This window comes from Charadrius vociferus, unplaced genomic scaffold (assembly GCF_000708025.1).
Source record: "Charadrius vociferus isolate BGI_N301 unplaced genomic scaffold, ASM70802v2 scaffold306, whole genome shotgun sequence".
Taxonomy (NCBI): Eukaryota; Metazoa; Chordata; class Aves; order Charadriiformes; family Charadriidae; genus Charadrius; species Charadrius vociferus.
This window is the reverse complement of record NW_009648963.1, coordinates 2,265,445-2,289,957: the sequence shown is the minus strand read 5'-3', so window position 1 is coordinate 2,289,957 and position 24,513 is coordinate 2,265,445. Positions and strand designations below refer to the sequence as shown.

Below are 24,513 nucleotides of genomic sequence, written 5' to 3'. Positions count from 1 at the left end.
TTGCACATGCTGTTCTCTGCCTCCTCGCCTGGGTGTTCTGCTGAAGGACTGGGACATCTGCACAGAAGGGAGAGCGGCGGCTGCTGGAGCTTGTCTTGTTTGGGGCTGAAGTTCCTCCAGCGCTCTGGGGGTTTGAGTGTGCGCAGCGCGCCGGGGGAGGCTAGCAGCAGGGACAGGATCGAACTACCCGGAGCGTACGCAGACAGACTTGATTAAAATTCAAGCCTAATGGCCTCTGGCATAAACAAGATTCATCAGCCCGGGACTTGCAATGGTTCTAAAGCCGCTCGAAGCAGCTCGGCAGAGGAATGCAATCAGGAAATGCACGTGAAAATGTGCAAGAAGATTGCCCAGCTCACTAAGGTAAGTCTCGCTGTTGCAGCCTTCCCAGGGAGGTGAGGCTGCCCTGGCCGGGGGCGGCAGGGCTGGCTCCGAGCTGCCTGCTCTGATGGCCCCTGGCTGAGAAGGAGGGGAGAGAAACCGGTCCTCTGTTACAAGGCGGTTCCTGAAAACATCGGTGTGCACAAACTTCCTTTCAAACAGTTCCCCCGCGGGTGCTACAGACCAACCGTAGCGGGTTGCCTTTGTGGCTGACGATCGACGTCTCGCACTTAACTGCTCCAAGTAGCGTGCAACAATAGCGAGATGAGCTCAGTCTCTGCGAAGGCATAGGGTTTGTCAGTGTGCTCCTCGGAGGGATTGACGGTATTCGCTTTTTTCGCTAAATTACGAAAACAGCAAGTCATTTGCGTTTTATGGGCTCTCGAGTAATATTGTTGCAGAACTGCAGCCGAACTGTGGTACTAAAGCACAGTATTACTTGTTGTCTTGTGCTTAATTGTTCCTGGTGTGCATAAGTATGAAAGTCATTTAAAGTATCTCTAAAAGACAGGAGTTGGAAGAGAGGCAGGACTAAATTAAGTAGTATATTGTAGTAAAACTTTTAGTCAATACCGAGCTATACTACTAAATATTTTGAACATTTTCTACACCCGTTAAGAAATAAGAGGAAATCTGTCGGAGGTGGCAGTTAACCTTTTAAGCTATTCTTATGCTGCACCTTTCTCAGTGAGAAAAAGCTGTTTCCTACCCTTGCTTGCTAATCCAGATTTTTGGTGTTCTGCAACCTCACTGCAATTGGTAAAGACATTTTAGCAATCAAAAACCACTGACAATGAAAAAACACTGACTAAAAATACATGTCAAACAATAGGAAATAATTAAGATGTTCAAGTTAGAATGGCTTAGTAGTTACTGTGCCATTATTCTCATCAAATGATGACTGTATGTGATAATTTATATCGTGTATGAATACATACACAAGTGCTACCTATATTTACACATATACTTGCTATATTATACTTAGTGTACGATACCAATACTTGCTTTACCAGTGCTTTGATTGTATGCTTGTATAATAGTATTTGTACACAATCCGATCCCTACATTTTGCACATGAATGCACATATTACTCTTCAAGGTACACTTTCATTCTGTAGTAATTGAAAGAAGACTATCCAAATAAACATCAGATGTTTTTATTATTTTGAACGTAGATATGTTTGAGCAATTAAGTGTCAAAATTCTTAGACAGAAGCACTTTCTGTTTATTGATAACATCCCTGATTCCTTAACCATAGTGAAATGTACATGTATCACAGCATTGGTCGAGCTCTGCTTGTGCCAATACCTCAAACCAGGACAACATGAAAGATGACTGCAAATTAGATTAAGTTGTCGTGAGTTGTTCCCGTGTTTTCTGTCTGGTCCTCACTTGCTATCTTTGATCAATTTTGCACACTAAGTAAAATCTGATCATAAGTATCACTCAAAAAAAAAATCACAGTATTACCTTTTCTAATAGAAAAGCAATACTTGCATCTCTGTTAATAGATAGCCTGTACTTCACAGTAACAACAGTTGAGGAATCACCAGCTCCCTCTTTCTGGGTGATCCATTTCTCAGCAGCAGACTTAGAGCATATTGATGAGATTTTTGCAAAGAAACACTTTTTCAAAATTTTCAATGCTCAAGCTGAACTCATTTGCTGTAGATTTCTGTGCCTTTGTTTTTATATAAAATGTTTCTTTTAAAAGTCTCTCTAATCACAACTAAATTTTGAGGAAAAAATATCTCATTCCTTTCTGAAAACTGTTATATTACTTTATAAAGCTTATCTTTGGGTTGGGGAAGAAAGTTCTGCTATTTTAGCAGCAAAAGGGGGAGAAAAAATCACCCCAATGCAAAGGATCATGGCAAAATTTTATTGCAGTGGGGTTTTTTTTTCAGACGCTTTTGTGAAATTTCTATTGATAAAATGTGAGTGGGGTGATTTCTTTTTATAAAATTCCCCCTCTGGATACTTTTCAGTCATCAGAAATAAAGATGACTTGTACCGGAAGCTCAGAAAAGTACTTCTGAAAAGCAAATCATTCTATTTTGGAATGTGGCCTTTAAGAACCAATTTTCTCTGCAATAACACTACACTTGCAAAAAACTCGTGGCACAATTGGAATTTTATTCATAAGCTTTCACTTCTAAATTCTGGTTAGACTAATGCTGTACCAACAGCAAACATCTGAGAAGCAAAATTTGAGACCATGTTAGCCAAAAAATGACTATATGGAAAATTTGTTATAATAATTTTTGGCCTAGGAACTTTGAGAGCTCCCTTTCGAATCGCTGTTTTCTTGGCTATATTACAGTCAGGAAAATTATAATAAAGTCCCTCTTAACTTTAAATTGCCTATAGTGAGTGCTTTCCTTTCCCGTTTCAAACCTAGTATGCAATACTGCTGTCTGTTCTTATGCTGATACAATTTCCTGTCCCAGTGATGTTAAATCTTCATTGATGGGGAGATAATAATCTAATTACTCATCCTCTCCACATTATGCCAGGAGAAATGAATACAGAATGTTTAAATTAGGTGTAGGATACAGAGCTTGGCTTACATGCTGTTTCTTTGTTACATAGTCAGTAGTGGCCCCCTCCTACTCTCAAAGGCAGAGGAGGGGTGTGCAAAGGCATCAACAGCAGAACCGAACTGGGTCAGGTGATTGAGTTTACATTGTTGCATGAAGTGCTGATTAAATTGTAAGACGTGGGTTGGTACAGGGAACCCCCACAGGTAATCAGAACACAGATCCTGAAAGCTTTTCCCATTCTACAGCCCTGCTATTTCTGCTTTTGGAGAGGTAGAATATAGTAAGTTTTCATACCTTCAGTCGTGCGTTTTTCTGTTCTGCGCCTTTGTGGTAGTAGCAGCAAAAATGCAAACCTTTAGAAATGTTTCATTTTCTTTGGGCAGCAAACTACTCCTTTTTGTAGCCCATTTATCATTATTTTTAGATGCCCGGCCATCTTCACAAAGATTGACTTTTTCCACTGTTGACATGTAGAACATACGTTGTTTTTCTACATTGAGCTATTGCAATGAGCAAAACCAATGAGTGTCTTTGTAAGCTCAGTCAGGCTCCCTGTTCTGGTCTGTCCCGCTCTTTACCCAAAAGTAAGGTGGCCTTTGCATTTCAAGGCAGAATTTGCCACAGATCCTTGTTCACCATTAGACATCTGTCTGCCCACGTTTGAAGTACATGAATGAAAATACAGCAGGGTTTTATTTTTAATTGTGCAGTTGGGGTTTTGCTTTTAAAGCCTGATCTCACAGTGCTAAATGAATATGTGGGACAACCAGGCTTTGTTTGAAATATATATATATATTAAAAAAGGGGGTGGGTATATTAAAAACTGCAAACTGTTGGTGGGTTTGTTTTTTTTTTTTGTTCCCATGGATGCAGGTAAAAATTTCAAAAGGCCTGGTAAGATTAGTGAGTTTGGATGAGAGCTGTCTAGGCCTTCAGAATTTTGACCTTAAAATCAGATAACATTGCAGCTATTTCCAGATGAGCCATGCTTTGATTTATGAACTTACAGAAATTAAAATGGAAACATTCTGCTTGCAAATGGGCATGGCCATCTGTAGTTGTCATTCACATATACAAATCACACATTTAGTTGGTAGGTACCTTTCTGCAACACTAGTGCATTCAATTAATAGGCACTTGAAGTTAGTGTATTCTTATGATTATAGCAGAATGCATGACTTTGTACCAGTAATTAGACTTCTCCATCAGACATTGGACCCTTGGCATGCTGTTTTCTGCTTGCCACGTTTTTATATTTCTGATCTGTTTAGCAAGAACAGGGAGTTTAAAACGCATGGTGACTTCTATAAGACACTTTGGGTGTCACCTCCTGCTGCCTCAAGCTACGGATTTCTAACATCCATTTGACACTTTGGGTGTCACCCCCTGCTGCCTCAAGCTACGGATTTCTAACATCCATTTGCTATTACATGATTTTCATGTGCTTATGGATTCTCAGGACAGTCCTTTTTACTTGAGATAGGATTAGAAATTCAAGTGAAGTCTTGAAGATGAGAAGATGAGTGCTGAGGAGAGTGGATCAGCTTTCACTGAAAAGGCAGTTTGGGCAGGGCTTACAAGAACTAGATACACTGTAGATATCCATGTTATTCAGGCTTCTTTTCAGACCTCTGCTAGTGGGGCTCAAACCAAACCTGCTGTTCTGGACTGTAGTTCTGGAACCAAGCCCGATACAAATAACTAGGATGGTGACATTACCTGGTGATCAGAGAGCTACCAAAGCCACAAAACGGTTCTGTTTCCTTCTTAGAGACAAATTCCTGGATACCAATGGAGGAATGTTTTCAATGAGAGTAGATAGTTACCCTCAAACTCATTTTCCCTAGAGGTTCATCTGACTATATTGGGAATTTGGCAGCCTTGATAATTAAGATGTTCAAGTTAGAATGGCTTAGTAGTTACTGTGCCATTATTCTCATCAAATGATGACTGTATGTGATAATTTATATCGTGTATGAATACATACACAAGTGCTACCTATATTTACACATATACTTGCTATATTATACTTAGTGTACGATACCAATACTTGCTTTACCAGTGCTTTGATTGTATGCTTGTATAATAGTATTTGTACACAATCCGATCCCTACATTTTGCACATGAATGCACATATTACTCTTCAAGGTACACTTTCATTCTGTAGTAATTGAAAGAAGACTATCCAAATAAACATCAGATGTTTTTATTATTTTGAACGTAGATATGTTTGAGCAATTAAGTGTCAAAATTCTTAGACAGAAGCACTTTCTGTTTATTGATAACATCCCTGATTCCTTAACCATAGTGAAATGTACATGTATCACAGCATTGGTCGAGCTCTGCTTGTGCCAATACCTCAAACCAGGACAACATGAAAGATGACTGCAAATTAGATTAAGTTGTCGTGAGTTGTTCCCTTGTTTTCTGTCTGGTCCTCACTTGCTATCTTTGATCAATTTTGCACACTAAGTAAAATCTGATCATAAGTATCACTCAAAAAAAAAAATCACAGTATTACCTTTTCTAATAGAAAAGCAATACTTGCATCTCTGTTAATAGATAGCCTGTACTTCACAGTAACAACAGTTGAGGAATCACCAGCTCCCTCTTTCCGGGTGATCCATTTCTCAGCAGCAGACTTAGAGCATATTGATGAGATTTTTGCAAAGAAACACTTTTTCAAAATTTTCAATGCTCAAGCTGAACTCATTTGCTGTAGATTTCTGTGCCTTTGTTTTTATATAAAATGTTTCTTTTAAAAGTCTCTCTAATCACAACTAAATTTTGAGGAAAAAATATCTCATTCCTTTCTGAAAACTGTTATATTACTTTATAAAGCTTATCTTTGGGTTGGGGAAGAAAGTTCTGCTATAGGTAATCAGAACACAGATCCTGAAAGCTTTTCCCATTCTCCAGCCCTGCTATTTCTGCTTTTGGAGAGGTAGAATATAGTAAGTTTTCATACCTTCAGTCGTGCATTTTTCTGTTCTGCGCCTTTGTGGTAGTAGCAGCAAAAATGCAAACCTTTAGAAATGTTTCATTTTCTTTGGGCAGCAAACTACTCCTTTTTGTAGCCCATTTATCATTATTTTTAGATGCCCGGCCATCTTCACAAAGATTGACTTTTTCCACTGTTGACATGTAGAACATACGTTGTTTTTCTACATTGAGCTATTGCAATGAGCAAAACCAATGAGTGTCTTTGTAAGCTCAGTCAGGCTCCCTGTTCTGGTCTGTCCCGCTCTTTACCCAAAAGTAAGGTGGCCTTTGCATTTCAAGGCAGAATTTGCCACAGATCCTTGTTCACCATTAGACATCTGTCTGCCCACGTTTGAAGTACATGAATGAAAATACAGCAGGGTTTTATTTTTAATTGTGCAGTTGGGGTTTTGCTTTTAAAGCCTGATCTCACAGTGCTAAATGAATATGTGGGACAACCAGGCTTTGTTTGAAATATATATATATATTAAAAAAGGGGGTGGGTATATTAAAAACTGCAAACTGTTGGTGGGTTTGTTTTTTTTTTTTTGTTCCCATGGATGCAGGTAAAAATTTCAAAAGGCCTGGTAAGATTAGTGAGTTTGGATGAGAGCTGTCTAGGCTTTCAGAATTTTGACCTTAAAATCAGATAACATTGCAGCTATTTCCAGATGAGCCATGCTTTGATTTATGAACTTACAGAAATTAAAATGGAAACATTCTGCTTGCAAATGGGCATGGCCATCTGTAGTTGTCATTCACATATACAAATCACACATTTAGTTGGTAGGTACCTTTCTGCAACACTAGTGCATTCAATTAATAGGCACTTGAAGTTAGTGTATTCTTATGATTATAGCAGAATGCATGACTTTGTACCAGTAATTAGACTTCTCCATCAGACATTGGACCCTTGGCATGCTGTTTTCTGCTTGCCACGTTTTTATATTTCTGATCTGTTTAGCAAGAACAGGGAGTTTAAAACGCATGGTGACTTCTATAAGACACTTTGGGTGTCACCTCCTGCTGCCTCAAGCTACGGATTTCTAACATCCATTTGACACTTTGGGTGTCACCCCCTGCTGCCTCAAGCTACGGATTTCTAACATCCATTTGCTATTACATGATTTTCATGTGCTTATGGATTCTCAGGACAGTCCTTTTTACTTGAGATAGGATTAGAAATTCAAGTGAAGTCTTGAAGATGAGAAGATGAGTGCTGAGGAGAGTGGATCAGCTTTCACTGAAAAGGCAGTTTGGGCAGGGCTTACAAGAACTAGATACACTGTAGATATCCATGTTATTCAGGCTTCTTTTCAGACCTCTGCTAGTGGGGCTCAAACCAAACCTGCTGTTCTGGACTGTAGTTCTGGAACCAAGCCCGATACAAATAACTAGGATGGTGACATTACCTGGTGATCAGAGAGCTACCGAAGCCACAAAACGGTTCTGTTTCCTTCTTAGAGACAAATTCCTGGATACCAATGGAGGAATGTTTTCAATGAGAGTAGATAGTTACCCTCAAACTCATTTTCCCTAGAGGTTCATCTGACTATATTGGGAATTTGGCAGCCTTGTTGTAAGAAGCACATTTTAAATTCCAGTATTTCTGGTGAAGTAGATTGTTAGTGAAAAAAAGCAAGCAGTCTGGCAAAAATTTTGTGTATGTATGTTGAATACTGCAAGTCTTAACAGAGGAAGAGAGTCCAATGCAGGGAAAAGTTAATTGCTGGTAAAACACAATTAAGAACACTTTTTTCCTTCAGGGGAAAGAAATGTCAAAGGGGAGTAAGTGTGTTCCTCTCCTAGAAGCAGCAGCATAGGCAGATGTTCCTTAATGACTCTATGTGGAGTAGTTGAAAAAGCTTCAAACTCTGGCTTCTTATCACCACCAGTCACCCAGGAGGTTTATTGCCGCTCAGCAGGGTAGAAAATATGAACTTTATTTAATAAGCTTCAGTGCAAAATCAGCCAGATAAGCCAACCCCACTTGTATTAGTTATTTAAGGAAGGATGTCTGACTTTTGCACCGAAATGTATGAGAGAGATGCTCATATTTAGTTCTATTAGCTTCACTCTACGGGTGGAAATTTATAGAAGAATTAGCAAGTGTCCTGGTATGTGTGTGAGGGCATAGACTGTTTACACCACTCCAGTGTCTTGCAGCATGGCTGTATGTTAGAACTTTTAACCTTTCCTGTTTTATTTGCCATTACAAAAAATGGCTGATAGGTTTAGGAATGAAATATGATCAAATTCTAATGACTTAATTTGGAAGCACCTGTCAGCTAAGCAACTGTAATGGAGCACTCCTGCTGTCTACTCATGTTCCTAGTTGAAATATATTGCCTTTTTCACATAGTTTAAGCTAAGTTTATTGACCTTATATACTGTGACGTTTTAACAATACTCAGTAACCAATGCTTGCAGTGGCTTAGCTGATGTGCACTGAGTTGTTATGCTACCAGAGCTCTCCTGTGTGCTTGAGGCTTTTTGATCTCAGTTCTCTAGAGAGGTATTCAATATTCTACAGAAATGAAGCAAAATGGAACAGCATAAAAACTAGGATCATGCTGTTGGAGCAACAATAATTTTCCTTTGGGCAAGGAATATAAAAACTGATTTCCATGTAGGCAAAGAGAGAGAATCTTTTTATAATGCTGCTTAAATTATGTACTAACAAGATGAATAAAGTCATCTATCAATATCCCCCATGTACTTTACTTTATGATGTATTTGTTTTCATTATTTTTATGTACAATTTTCTATCAGGATTTCAAAGCTAGCATTATTTTTGCCTACCAGCTGACAAAAATGTGCAGACTAAGATTTCTTAACTTGTCATCACGTTTTCCTTACAGAACTAAAAGGAAACTCCTGGATCATAAAATCCATATGCCATGTCATATAAATTTGTGTTCATCAACTAGTCAAAAGCAGTATTAAAGCCACTATTTCTATTAGGAAGGAACTCAGAATCTTATTATTTGGATGGCTAGAAATTGTCATTTAAATTAATTCAAGGTATAAGAATGACATCTATGTATTGGAATTACCGTCTCACCATACAAACTTGTCCCTGACTATACCATGTTTGCAGAAAATCTGACAGCCTTAGTAATTGACAACTGAAAGCTACTTTATAATGGAAAATACATACTAAATTCAGGTCACTCTTTCAAGGAACCCTGTTTAATGTTTATATACAAAATGTTGTGCATTTTATTAATATGTGCATTACGGGCAATAGGTAATAAAATATTTAGCAATCCATTAATTGCAAAAAAGAAAATTGCAAGGTTTTTGTTTTTTCATGTTCTGCCTTTTCTTTGTGAGTAATGTATAAAAGTACCCTTTTCAGTGACACTATAACTGTACCTCGCTCCTAACATTTTCTTTAAGTAGTATGTAGATGCCAATATTTTACAATTGAGAAAATTATACCCAAGTTAGAAGTCAATGCCAGCTCAGCTTAAGACATTCTCACTTAAATTTTCTAAACATGTGTATTTAGACTTTTGAGCACTTCAGCTTTGTGTATGGTATATAAAATACTTTTTTCCGTAAAGTATCCTGTTCTTTTTTCCCCAAAGTCGCACCTTTGTTAGGTAAAAGAGTGTTTATGTTTTATTAAAAGAGCTGTTAGACTGGGGTAGAAATACCTCTGTTGCCACCTCTACAGTCAAATCTTAAACACATTAGCTGTCTCACTGTAACAATTCACTTATTTTTCCTGCATGTACTTGACTAGAGTGTCTCTATGTGGTGCTGAAGACCAGGAACAGATAGGCATGTGAGTTTCTCTTGCTTGTGCCTAAAGACATTAGAAAATGTGTGAATGTAGTTGGTCCAGTTCCAAAGCTGAGTTAATTTATCCTGCCTCCCAGTGGGGCATGGTAGCTCAGCCTCAGCTGTGCTGGTTCAGACTTGACATTTTGCTTTATGTATATTCACTTGTCTTCCAAAGGGCTTGGAGGAACAAGCAGCAGAACACATATAACCTTATTACTGAGGAAGTACTGTCTTTATTTCATAATCAGGATTTTTCAAATAGGAATCTTTTCCTTAAGTTAGTGACTTAAGTAAAATTCATCTGAAGTAAGATTGTACCTTTTTAATGTAGTTGTCATTCAGAATGTTGTATGACTTGGACTTCAGGCACTTAAACACGGTTTAAACTTAAATCAGGTTACTACCAGAGAAGTCTGCTGTTTTAATTATCTTTGGAAGCTACGGCATTTCATTGTGACTATGCACTGACATTTAAAGGGTTATGTAAGAGCTACCTTTAGACGTAAATATGAGATTATAGTTTAATATTTTGCTTTTTTCATTCAGGAGGAGAGAACTACTAGACTTTGGTAACAGGGCTGTTAAGAACTATAGCTGGTACTTTAAAATTTTTTTACTAAGATGCCGATATACCTTAGTATCGCCTAAAAATAATGAATTGTCTCAAAACTACAGGACAGGCACTCTTGGCAGTGCACCTTATAGTCCTTGTCCCCTGATTTTTGAGATGGGGACTGTGTATTGGAGAATGGTACAGCTCCCTGCCTGCTTGTGCACCCAGATGTGTGAATGCAGTCAGGGTCTGGCCAGGGAGTATGGTCAAGTCAGAGTAGTGACAAGTGCCTCTTGTTCATCCAGTGCAGTCATTGTTCACAATATAAATGTAGTGCTATCAGAGACTTGTGGCGCTTAAAGCTTCTCATTTTAAAGCTTATAAATTTAAAATTAAAGCATGATTAAAAATTAATGTAAACATTAATATTGGGACTAGGCCCTTATCATAGAACCATAGCATCATAGAATAGTTTGGGTTGGGAGGGACCTTTAAAGGTCATCTAGTCCAATCCCCCTCCAGTGAGCAGAGGCATCTTGAACTAGATCAGGTGGCTCTGAGACCTGCTCTGTTTATTCAGTCTGGTTTAAATTTCCCAGACTGTTTCCCCTTTTTCTGTTCATGTCCTGGTTCCGGCAGGGATGGGGTTAATCTCCCCAGGAGCCGGCAGGGGGCAGGTATTCCATACCACGTGACCCATGCCCGCAGTCTGTTTTAAATTTCCGAGACTGTTTACCCTTTTTCTGTTCACTAAATTGTCTTGGGTTTATGATCATTGATGCAATATCAGGAGGTGCGCAGCATGTGCTTAAGAAGAATGTCTTCCTGAAATGGGAATGTGAGTAGTGACTGTATTCAGTCTAGCTCCATGGGGTAAAAATTACATGGGTACATGAGTAATAGTGTGATATCATGATGTGTATTATTATGTAGCCCTTTAACTACATAATTATATGTTGATTGTAGCTCCTATGATACTACTTTGAAAGGGAGGAGAGAAACTGAAAGGAAAATATATTTTAAAAAATATTGTATGCTGAGGTCCGTCTGAGCCAGTAGCTTGTCTTTCATGGTGCCCAGAGAGTTACAGGACTATGGCATGCCTCTAGTGCACTTGTATAAGTTATTCTCCGTGCCTCCAGTGATTTGTGCAAGTTTTTCAGAGACTGACGAAGTGTCTTAGTACTTAACAGCGTTGACTGGATTTTTACTGAATAAATTTGTCCAGTCACTTACTGAATCCATGTGACCTTTTAGTGTTACAGACTCCTGTGACATGACATCTGTACTTAGTTGAATATAACCCCATACATTGTTTTCTGTTTACCTGCTGCCTTCTAGCTGTTTTGTAGTTCATATGTTGAAAAAGGCGATGAGTGATCATTTGGTATTTACCTTCTCCATTATACTTTTGACTGTAGGGATGGCACAGATGAGGTTCAGTTTGAGATAGGGATACTTTAATTTAACGTTCTTCATTTGTACTCTATGTCCAAGCTGCCAATGTAAAATCAGTAAAGCCTAGAGACTAATTTAATAGACCTACCATTAGGGATTGAATGCAGTTTCATCAGCTACCTAAAACTGCTGTCATTTGAGATATGAGCATAATCTACCTGGATTCAGAAAAGCATAGTTATCCTGCAAAGCCTATGGCATATTTGTCAACTCCTGTGTGGATGTTTCAGGTGCCTAGGGCATCTTAAATGGCAGCATATCTCTGAGATTAGACAAGTGAGTTGGGACATCAGTGTCTACCTCAGTGAGCTGAATCGCTCTTAGGTCTCTGTCAGCTTTACTGAATGGACCTCTGTTGAAGGACTGTAGAGGAGTTTACACAAATGGCACACCAGTGAACACCTAAATCCCAGTATTTTAATCTCTAACAAAGTTATCTCATGTTCCCTTCTTAGCTGTGTCTCTTTCAGAGTTGGAGGCTCATACTTTATTGTGTTAATTCATGCATAGAAGCTTTCATCATAATTGATTATTCTTGTTGCTTTTTAGTATACCTTTTTTCAGTTCACTGAGGTTCTTCTGCATCTCCTGTAGTCAACTATCACTTTTGATTTTTTATTTTATTTTATTTTTCAAAATTTTAATTGAAGTCTTCAGTAGGATAGCTGTACAGCACTCTAGAGCCTCTATTCATGGTCTCTATTCTGAAAACTTACTATTCTCTAGGAGCAGAGAATATATTTAGTCATAACAAAATAAGAGTATTAACTGCATATTATTAGGAGGAGAAAACTGCAAGGCAACTGAAATCTCCACAGCCCCTAGAATACTGTGCTTTTATTTTTTAAAAGTGTATACATAATAAACTGGGAAGAAAAAAGCAACAACCCTTTTGTCAACATAGCAGCAGCAGCACTGGGTCTGTGAAACTTTCACATGCATTCCCACTGTTAAATTTGCTTACAGCAGCAAAGAACTTAGATTTTTGTACCTGCAATAGTAGAAACTGGTATTATTAATTCATGGATACCTGAGGGTTTCGATGGTTTCTTTTCTTAATTAGCAAAGTGTTTGGAACATATAAGGAAAACTTTTTAAATTTTAAAAATTCCTCTATCAGAATTTCACCTGCAAACTACAAGAGAGTAAGAATTTGATCCAATCTGTATAATACTTTAGTCTGGATTAGGAAGAAACAGGCTTCATTTTATCTGTGCTTATCACAGGTTTACATCGAAGGCAAAACCTGCAATAAACATTGTGTTTTAAATAAATTATAATATTTGTCTCCACAAAAAGATGTATTTGGTTGGGAAAATCTGTTTCACCCTGGGCTGTAATTAACTCACTGATTCTACAGTTTATATTTGCAAGATTTCGAAATGCTACTGTATTTAAAGTAAGGAAATACTTTGAAAAACAGGAATCAAGCAAGAACTTACTTGATGAAATTGTTCGTTTGCTGCATTTATTGTAAGGTTGGAAAATGTTGTTTTATCATAATGTGTAACAAGATCTTAAAAGATATTTTGGAAGGATAAAGTTTCAGACAAATATCTAGAATCATTAAAAAAATCCCAACGCCTTTGAAAGCACTGAACATATATCTGCAATTTTAGACTCCTTAAAGATCTTTAAAAAAATCTAATGAAACATTTTCACAAAATTGAGTGTTAATTTGGCAAATTAATTCTTTCATCACTGCATTTAGATCTGGTTAATGAGATGCATTAGCTCATATTTTTGAAGCGTAATAAAGATCAAACTTCTGGGATATAAACCTATTGAGCTCTCCTATAAGTTTTCGATATATAATAAAAAAACAGCTAAATTTTCATTGAATTACATGGAAATGAGACCTTTTTTATTCTTTCTGTTGACACAGAATTGTTGACTTCAATTCTGCACTAAAAAATTCACTTGGACTACAATGAACTTAAAATGGACAGTCAGAGGACACATACAAATGTGGCTTGTGTTGAACAAATCTTCTATTTCTTGCATGTTATCTATCTGAAACAGCTTCATAAGGTGGATTTTAACTCATCCAAGACTGTAAAAGCCGAAGATTTATGGGGGTATTCCAGATCTTAAGGAGTTATGCAAGAATTTCACCAAGACAGAGATTACAAAAGGTGAACAGAAAGGACTCTGAAATCAAAGAGTTTGGCCTTTCTGCTTGTCTACATTTGTGTGTATATTGATTTACTGTATCAACGAATAAGCATAATTTTTCAAAGTGTTTTCATCTAGTTATGTGGGTTTTAATAGACAGAAAATTTACCTAATTTAACATTTACTGAAAAATAATGTGATCCTCTCTGACAGCATTTGCATAGAGCTTAACCTGGTAAATATGCTCAGGATGAATTTGATTCACCTCAGGGAGAACAAAGAAGAAGAAATATATTTCAGGTAAATGTCATGCTGACTGATTTTATTCATTCTAGTTTTCTATTGCATACAAAATCTACAAAAAATAATAGTGCTTTTGATATTTAAGTTTTGCAAATTTATTTTAAAGTTATGGAGTAAAGGGTTTTGGCAAATAAGATACAACATGAATCAGGAACTGTAAACAAAGGGTTTGTAGCATGTTGTAGGGAGGCAGATGCTACAAAGATCTGGGTTAGAGCTTGAAGTATTTCACATATTAATTAATGATCTGGAAGTGAAAATAAGCAACATATTAAAATTAACAGATGATACTAATTCAAAGGGAATCATAAAAACCTAAACAAGATGGAAAGAAAAAAGGAGTATAGATGGAAGACAAAATAAACTTCATTCAGTTTGGAAAAAAACTTGTTTTTCCAAAATCCTGCATCAAAGCAGATGTGCATGGTAGCTGTATGCCCAAAATCTGTTTTGGTTTGTGAAGTATTGGTGAAAGAAGATGAAGTGGGTCTACAGAAATGAAGGCAATACGAAGTGAAACATTGGTGCAGGATGGAAAGAAGCCCCAGAGAATAGAGAATTAGAGGAAAAATAATCCATTTTTGCCTTTGGGGATTAAAACTAGTCTCTTTCCTCTGTATGGGACTCTGCAGAGGAAGGAAGAGCTGGGAAGTTTGCTATGCAGAAGAAGCAGTAACGAAAATACAGTCAAACACCTGAAGCAATTCACTTCTATTACCTGATTTGGTATTGGAAAGGGAAACATAGTAAAGGAGAAGGAGACATGATAAATGAGGGACATCTGGATGTCTCTAGTCAAATTTAGGCCAGGGCTAATTTTATGTTCGATTGCACTTGAGAGATCAAGTGCATACATAGGCCACAAAATTAGGGGTTTGTATGTTCAGTATTGTACCGCGCAGAGCAGAAAAATAAAAAAGTAAAAAGTGGGAATAAATAAATGTGCCCGCGGGATTTCCTGGTATAAAATTTAAACTAAAAGGAGAAAAAACAAAGGGAGAAGCAGAAGGAGGCAAAAAACATGCTGAAAAAATATTAGAAACCTGTAGACATTTTATGCTTATAATGCCTTGATACATTTTAGGGTCTCGGTGTATTTTTGGACTGACTGTAATACATGGTACATGTAGGAAAAGGGCAATAAGTTCAAATTTTAAGAATGTAAGACCAACTATGGATAGATAGAAGTTTGAGGTTTGGGGAGTTTTGGAAAAATATTTTTAATAATTTGCTGACAGTGAAAGGCTTGGAAGAAGGTATTTATATTGTTTTATAAGTGACAGTCGACACTAGGTCTGTGTTGATTCAAGGTACCGTCATAGTGACTGGATAAATAAATCATGAACTATATATTTATTATAAAAAGAAATCTACTTTATAGCATTTTTCTAATGAATGGGATGGTAGTAGGCTCTGTAATATGAAACGTCGCAAAATAAACTTTTTGGTATTTCTTCCCTCAACTTCAGCTTTTGAAAACAGTTATTTCAGCTGGAGCTGAGCTTTCATTTCAGAGGAAAATAAATTACTTTAGGTTGTGATTTTGCAAGGTGCTGAAGGCACACCTGAGATACTAAAAAATCATAAGGCAAATTAAAAAAACCCCAAACTTAAAAATATAAATAGAATTCCTTGTGATTTTAAAGATATGTTTGTAATTTTAGGTTCTGAAACACTTCTGGATGTTTGGAGTGCCAGTTTTTTTAAGGCTTCTCTCATATAAACACATCAATGGGTAATGTTATCAACAGTTGCTCCAACTATTTGGATGCATAAAATCATTCTTGTGTTTTCCGGAAGCCACAGAGGACACAAGAAGAGATTTGAGACTTAGTTCATGAGGCCCCTGATCATATGTTACAGTGGTATCATTCAGTTGAAATCAGCATAGGTGTAAAATTGTAGCACTGTAGCTAATCATAGCCTAGGCCTGTACCTTAATTAAAAGACATTTTTCCTTATTCAGTGTTAGAAAGAACAAAAGATACGTATTAAAGTATTAACTAATAAATTGTGGGAGTTGGTTTTATTTTCTAGTCTCAATAGTTACAGTGACAGAGCAGGCTAAAGGATATTGAGCCATTTCTTTCAGTAACTGAACTTACTTTTAATAATTTCTCTGTCCTTTTCTTTAAAAGACACCCTTTTAAGGTTGACGTGTTTAGATACCTCACTCTGCTCTGGTCTGCTTAGGAAGTAGACAAGACAGAATTCATAGAAACAAACTCACCTGATAGTGAAGATACTGCTGCTAGTGAAAAAGAGGTGATGCAGTCACCTGGCCTCAGTGAGCCTGAAGCAAGCTAATTAGCAATCCCAACTTGTCTCCTTCCCTTTCTTGTTTAGGGTGCTGCCAGAAGTACCCTGTTTGGCACTCTCCTCCAGGGCCTTTTCTCATTCTTTTTTTTTTTCTTTCTCCGTCATTAAGGATCTGTACTGACTAGCTTGGGCCTGAAGGAAGAACACTTATAATCTTTTGCTTTTCTTTGATTCTTCTTATCATCCTCAGTCCTCACCTTCCATACCAAACTGTCTCAGTTATTCAGCTAGTAAAGCAACCTGCTAGAACCATTTTTTTCATTATGATAGTCAGGATGCTACAAGAGTAATGTTTAACACTACTGTAGGAAGATAAAACCGTTTTTTTTTGTTTGAATGCTTTAGCTTTGTCTTCGCTAATGAAATGCAGTTGAATGTTTTCTTTTTTGTTATTGTATATCACCATAAAAAAAAAAAAAGCAGAAGGGAAATAGCATTTAGATTTACAGCATTTGGAGGATAAAATAAGACTAGCATTCATATTCGCTGCATGTTAATGTTCAAGTATATGTGTGTAATACAGGCTGGGCAGAGAATAGATTGAGAGCAGCCCTGAGGAGAAGGACTTGGGATGTTGGTTGATGAGATGCCATCAGCATCCTGGGCTGCATCAAAAGAATTGTGGCCAGCAGGTCAAGAGAGGTGATTCTGCCCCTCTACTCCACTCTGGTGAGACGCCACCTGGAGTACTGCATCCAGCTTTGGAGCTTCCAACATAAGAAGGACATGGTCCTGCTCGAGCAGGTCCAGAGGAGGGACACGAAGATGATCCGAGCACTGGAGCGCCTCTCATATGAAGTCAGGATGAGGGGGGTTGGGGTTGTTCAGCCTGGAGAAGAGAAGGCTCTGGGGAGATCTTATAGCAGCCTTCCAGGGCCTACAAGAAAGCTGGAGAAGGACTTTTTACAAGGATGTGTAGTGATAGGATGAGAGGTAATGGCTTCAAACTGGAAGAGGGTAGATTTAGATAAGATATTAGGAAAAAATTGGTTACTCTGAGGGTGATGGGGCACTAGAACAGGTTGCCCAGGGAAGTTGTGGATACCCCATCCCTGGAGGTGTTGAAGGCCAGGTTGGATGGGGCTTTGAGCAGCCTGGTCTAGCGGGATGTGTCCCGGCCCATGGCAGGGGGGTTGGAACTGGATGATCTTTATGGTCCTTTCCAACTTAAACCATTCTATGATTCTATGAATGGTATTTTTTACCAACCTGTCATGTAACTCTCAGTTGCTCTAAAATCAGTACAATGTTTCCCAATGCATTCAGTTTTGGAGAACTGTAAGGAGGCAGTAGCCATTGGTATTATGTCAGTAACTCAAAGAGTAATGCAGTGCTCTCTTCATTTGAAAGCAATTCTGTCTGTATTGTCAAACTGATCAATTGTAGAGCTGCTTGTAAAAAGCTGTTTATGAACACAACTGTTAACAGGTTTATACCACATTAGCTAGCAGTACATACACTTGCAGAGTACAGATGCTGAAATAATTTTTCAGTATTTTTCCTTCCAGAACATAAAGTCCCAGATTCATCTTGCATAACTCCATTTTTTTAAATGAGGTATCTGGAATAGGAATATAGTAGCTATATTCAGTAGGGGGTGAAAGGCTGTGAGGGGCTTAAATTTCCTAAGGTGCAGCAGCAGCAGCCCTCTAAAAATTAAATCTCTTAAGAAGGTTAAGATACTGAGGAATCAGTTTCAGCTGTCAAGCTTGAAGATTAAATTTGAGGGCGTGCATTTTCAAGTTAAAATTTTTCATTGTGGTACTAGCCACATGTAGGAATAATAAAGCAGGGAAGCCAGTTTCTTCCATTCTTTTAGATAGCTCGCTCAAGATGTTGGTGATGGTGTAATGCTTAGTGGAATTTGGGAAACCTCTACAACGAAGTCAGACTTTAGAGGAACTGAAATTCCACCGTCAGCCTGAACACAGCATAGTATGAGACAGGCAGTGCTGATTTACTAGATAAATTAGTCATTAATAGTGGGTCTTTGAGTCACAAAGGCTGGATGTTCATCTCTCTTTTGCTGGTGAAATGAAACACAGAAATGGGATCATCAACATCTGACCTACTTAATTGAAGATTTGCACAAACTAATTACTGGTCATTCTAAACCCGTGGGCAAAATTAATCTTCTTGTAGATTTTATGTCTGTCTCCTAAACAGTTAAGAAAGGTTCATAGAATGATTTTAGTTAGACGGGAGAAGGAATCTGCTTGGTATCCTTCAACTATTTCTGTTTCAAAGCAAAAATGATTAAAAATAACAGAGAAGAATTAACAGCATATAATCTAAGGCTGAAAAATGTCCTTATCTAAATGTAGACAATGACTTCTTGTCTGCTTGTCTTCTGGAATATGATTCTGTTATCCTCTTTTGTCACATACTTATCCAGAAGTGTATCCAGACCATATTTTGCATTGGTGACTTTTTAAGATTTCTGTACTTAATTCATTACTGCCAGGGAGAAAATTGACTACACACAAGATGTATTTGTGTTTTGCTTTCATTTATGGATGACTGAAATTCAATATGTAATTCATATACAGATAGCACAAAAATGGTTAGACACAGCTAAGCAAACTCAATAATTCTGGAGATATCTTCAGGGCTTATGCAACACAGTGTACAGACTTCTGACACTTACTGTGGTCAAGACACCTATTGGTCTCTCAATTGAGGCTTTTCCTGGGGAAGGATTGAAGATTGCAGGGCCAAAATTCTAGTATAATTAAATAATTAGTTGTGACCTTGCTTCTGTATTTATTTATGTACTTAAGACTATTATTTTCTCAAACGTTGTCTAGGAATCTTTTGATTAACCTCTATGGGCTCAGGCCAGACTGTAAGTATCTGTCGTAACTTGTATGCAAATTCCAAACCTAGTTGTGTAGAGCAATTACTTCTCTCCAAAAACAAAACAGCCCAAACAACCAAACAAGTGGAAAACCTCCACACGTGTTAATACAGAATGTGTTGTTCTCCTTGAGTTAGATAACTGTCCAGTAGTAACTGGATCAGCCCCCATGTGTCTTTTCAAGGCAGTTACTATTTTTTGCAATTATATGTAACTGTCTTGTAACCTTAACATGCACATTTACTAGTTTTGACAATGAAATCTTCATTTCAGTCTACTATGGGCTTCTAATAGCATTTTCTCTTCAGAACAATAGTAGAGGGCTTGTACAACAGCTTCTGTGAGAGGTCTTTGGTGTATGTCACGGGTAAGGGATGAAGCCTGCTTGGGATAATAATTTGTCTTTTATAGTCACGAGAATTATTATTTTGTAGAAGGTCACAAAACATCAAAAGGTTTAAATCAATTGTTTGAAAAAATTGCTTATTGTCATCAGAGGCTCACTCGAATCTGCTAAAATCTGGTTCCTGAGATTTATAGCTGTTACTGAGATGAGGAAAAATAAACATTGCCCGAACACTTCTCAGAATCAAGCCAAAAGGTGCTTGCAGTCAAGTAATAGCTGTCTTGAAATGCTGACCAACCAAACTTGCCAGGCATATGGCTTCCAGGAGTGCATCTTCAGTGGTGTTTTAGTTTGAGACAGGAGTGCAAAATTTAATCCTCCTTACAAACTTTCCTTTCATTTACATCACAGAGTGATTTTGGTCCACATAAACTGGATGTCAGTACTTCAGGTTTCACTCAACAGATTTGCCACTACTGGTCCCCAGCACTTGCTAATGCTAAAGGCAACATGGCAGGCAGTCCTCCTGCACTGAAGGCTAGGTCAACTGGGCTACAGAGTCAATTAGCTAGACAAGGGGCCATATTTCATTCCTTGTATTAGAGATCAAACTAGGGTCATTAAGTGACAACTTGCCAAGAATAAAAAAGGAAATTTCTGGCAAAAAGTGAAAAAAAAAAAAAATTCTTGCAGTGTAATCTTTCTTCCCAATAAGGTTTTGCAGTTTATAATTGTCCCTTGCGTTCCTAGTGAAAAAAAAAAACAACACAAAGAAACGACAAGATTTAGCAGTGATTTTTTTTGCATTTAACACCTTGATAAAGACTGAATTCATGACTACCATTCACCAAATACTTTAATTTCCTATTATTTTTCTTGTTCAATAGGTGATATATGCCCTGAACGCTAAGAATGATGAACACGAGGCTAGTATACAGGCTCTGAGAGAGGCTCATGAAGAAGAAATTCAGCACATTCTTGCCGAGACAAGGGAAACGATTCTCCAGTGTAAAAGCAAAGTTGAAGAAGAACAATTGCTGAGGAAACGTATTCAGGCCCTTGAAATTGCCGTAGAACAACACAAGAGACTAAAGGAAGAAGCCTTGGCAGAGTTAACATTGTGCAAGAAGCAGGTTGAAAAGAAGGAGCTGACAACAGAAGCAAGACAAGAACAGGCAATCCTTTCTACAGACATGGTAGATACCAGTGCAGACTTTGAAAAGCTTCTACATTTAAGTCACAAGTCTGATGGACTGTTAAATGAATGCAAAGAATCTAGGAGAAAAAATTTAGATAAAAAAGTACTTTTAGATGAAAAGTACAGTGTGGAAGGACAAGCTCTAGTGAATGAGATGGGAAACCTGAAGAGTGAGAACCAGAGAGTAACTGAAGACTATACTCAGAAAACAAGCAAACGGCAAGCCTCTTACGAGAGAGAAGAAGAGACTTTGAAAAAGGCTACGCAGCAATCTATGATAGAAACAAAGAAGAGTTGTCAGCAAAGAGAAATGGAGCAAAAGAAGAGCTCAGAGGCTAAAGAAAGTTTTTTGCTGCAGCAGGTAAAGAAGCTGGAGGCAGACCTAGAGGAGAAAAGCCAGAAGATAAGTGAGAGGAAGAAGCATTCCCAGAAGCTGAAGGAGAGAATACAGGTAGAGTATGAGGCTGTGATCCCTATCTTTGCCTATAAAAGTGCAAATTATCAATTCTTCAAAATTTGAGAGAGGAAGGGTCTTTTAAATATCATATTGAGTCAAATGCTTTGTAGGCGCTAAAGCAATTTTAGAGGCATAGAAGAGAAATAAGAGGGATATAGCGCTGAGAGTTTTAAAGAGATAAGATGATTAGTAACTCATTAGAACTCTTTGAACACTAGACTTTGTATTCCCTGAGGGAGGAGTGAGGTAAAATTTGACTGTTGACTGAACAGAGCTTCACGTTTCCTGCCCAGAAATGTGAAAAGAACAGCAAGCTGGCGGTAATGTAGTAATGAGTATTTACAGAGTACATTCTCCTTTTCCCCTGTGGTTGCCAACAACTCAGTGCATGGATATGAACAGGGTTAGATAAGAGACCTGACCTGGCAGGTTAGGAATCAAATGCTTTGTATTATGATTCTTGCAACAGTGACTTGTACGAAGTGACATTTAATGAAGTGTCCTTTACACCTGTGAAGTTCTATGTGCTGAGCCATGAGACTTTCACCATTAGTTCTCACCTCATGCTTTAGCTGTCTACCCTAGCTGGTGCAGATTTCATACATATATTTGCCACACAGCTCTGCAACCCCTGTTTAATTGTATCCTGTTAGATGCAGTTTCAGAGATTGGTACATCATAGGCAGTCTGCCAACCAGCTGCATTTGGTACATGAGGTCAGGGTGTGGGACAGACCCTGATGAACTGTGCTGAAGCCGAAGCACCCAGCCATGCTCTGTGCTCAACAGTTCCACTTCCTTTTCATACTATTGGTGCTTCCCATCACATAAACTTACCTACCAGACCTGTCTCCAGCCCTATGACAGCAATCTTGCACGCTAGATAAGAGAACACCTTGAAGGTCTAGGCTTGGAGTATTTCAGAATAAAAATAATTGTTTCCTGATGTGAAAGATTTATCTCCTTCAGACTCAGAGAACCCCAGAATCCTGTAGAGAGCAGGGTCACCCCAGTCAGCTGCATTCCTCCAAGTCAACTCTGACCTCCAAGACACCATCTGCCTTCACATCTTGCCTGTCAGTATCATTTTGCTGATGGTGCAGAGTTCTGGGCCTCTTCTTTGAGGATGTTCTTTGAGGGAGTTCAGCCTTCAGTACAGTCACTGCCTTTTTGTTTTCACAAGATCAGAGGGTGAATTGAATACACCTTCCCCAGCATTATTCAGACTCCATTCTCTTAGTGTGTAGATCTGTAGCAGAACAACCTCTGTCTTCTGCAGAAAAGTTGAGAGGATATAATGAATGGCGGAGATGCAGATAGGACTTTTTTTTTTTTTTCAAATTGAGTCAGGGAAATCCATAATACCTGTTTCAGTAAGGAAAAGTGTCCTGGCTCTGTAAAAGTTTGAAGTGGTAGTGGGGAAGAGGGAAAGTAAGATTCTGATTTCTTGTGGGTGCTTGAAGTAACATTCAGGAGAAATGAAGAATGGAAATGTGAAAATTTATGCACATGGTTTACTGTTCTGATTTATCGTATAAGAAATGCAGTTTTTTAGGAATAAGTAATGTGAAACATGATAGGAACTGGAAATAAGGTGGTGTCATTAGCAATTTAATTTCTAAATTCAGTATCAGCTGGCTAAAACTGAAATATTTTCTGAGGGATGTATGCTCTGTTTGTATATTTCAGATCCTCTAAGTCTATGGAATGAGGTCGATTTACATACCACCAGAGCATACTGCCTTGAATCTTTAATGTGATAGCCTTAGACTAGGATAAATCTGGAAGAAGGAAAACAGACACAATGTTATTTTCTGTTTCTTTCCAGTTTAAATAAGGAAGTAGAAGTTTCTCCTTTCTGAATTGTCTATTTCTGATGCCATTAAATACTACATTTTTTTTTCTAATCCTGGGGACAATGGCAGACTGGGAAACAGAAACATTTCTTTAATCAGTAATACCTCTGATCATTAGTAAGTACTAGCAAGAAAAGCTATTGTAAGGCTTGAAAGATAAAAGGACTGATGTTTAAGCAAGATGAATTTTCTGTTTTCTCCTTAGTGTATGCCAGGAGGTTTGAGACCTTTGTAGATGAAAGGAATTACATTAGTGCATGTTTATTATTATTATTACTGTGGAAGAGAGAATACAAAGGATGACAAGTCATTAAGTCTGATCTGTTCAGTCTAGTTTTGGAAGAATTTTGGCATATGCCAGAGGAACAAGTTTACCTTTAAGTTTTCAACTACAGAGAGTGTTAAATGCAAGTTAGTTTTAACCCATGAGGTTTTACTCAACATTCATATAGGAACAAACGGCAATTTTGTCTGAGTGAATATTGCAGTGTTGTGTTAGATATCTGGAGTCTGAGACTAGAACATCCAGAAATAGAACATTAAATATGGTTCAAATTTTTGCCCTTATTTATGGACAGGTAATTCCCAGCAAAGTCTGTAGGAGCTGATTTTTCTCTTTTTAGGCATCTGTATTATGGGTTATGTTACAAACTATTGTACTTCAGCAACTGGAAATAAAACAAAACTAATATTCACTACCTTTTAGCATAAGCTGTTGTGAAATTAACGGACGTATATCCTGTTCCAAGTTTAGGATAATGTCAGATGTCTTTGAGATGGTAACTTTTGATGAGTGTTGACTTTACCATGATGCCTTCTATATCTCAGGGAATGACTCCACATTACAAACATTCTAGCAGCAGAGACAGTTTAAGGGTATTGAAGAGCAAAAAATGCAATTAAACCAGCTCTGTAGGTGAAAGATTTCTATCACGGAACTACACCAAGAGAGAAAATAACCATTTCTTTCAGATGACAAAAAAAAAAAAGAACATATGTAATAAATGTAGAAGTAATGTCATAAATATTTTAGGATTTGGAAGTGTAGCTTATGGGAACACAACAAGAAATTCTGGAATCAAAAGGTATAGTGAAAAGAGTGGAGGAAGATCTAAGTGTAGTCAAAGAGAGAAATACAATTCAAGAGAAGGAAATCCTGCAAAAAGCAGGTAAGTTGCTCATTAATGTCATTCTGAAGTATTTCGCTTGTTAGTAGATACTCACACTGGAAATTCCGCAAGTTATTTATGCTATTTGAAATGTAAATTTTTATACCACAGAAGATATGGAAACTATGTTGAATTCTCAGAGCAAAGCTGTTAATAAAGTAGATGCACTGAAACATCAAATAAC

General features: G+C 37.7%; 1 protein-coding gene across 1 annotated transcript in view; it reads left to right on the top strand.

Moving 5' to 3' along the window:
- Positions 1-228: 228 nt before the first annotated feature.
- Positions 229-24,513, top strand: part of FAM184B (family with sequence similarity 184, member B) — a 47,028-nt gene continuing 22,743 nt past the window's right edge. The window contains 2 exon segments of the mRNA XM_009887661.1: positions 229-363; positions 20,538-21,299. Of these exon segments, the coding sequence (XP_009885963.1) occupies positions 229-363; positions 20,538-21,299 (897 nt within the window).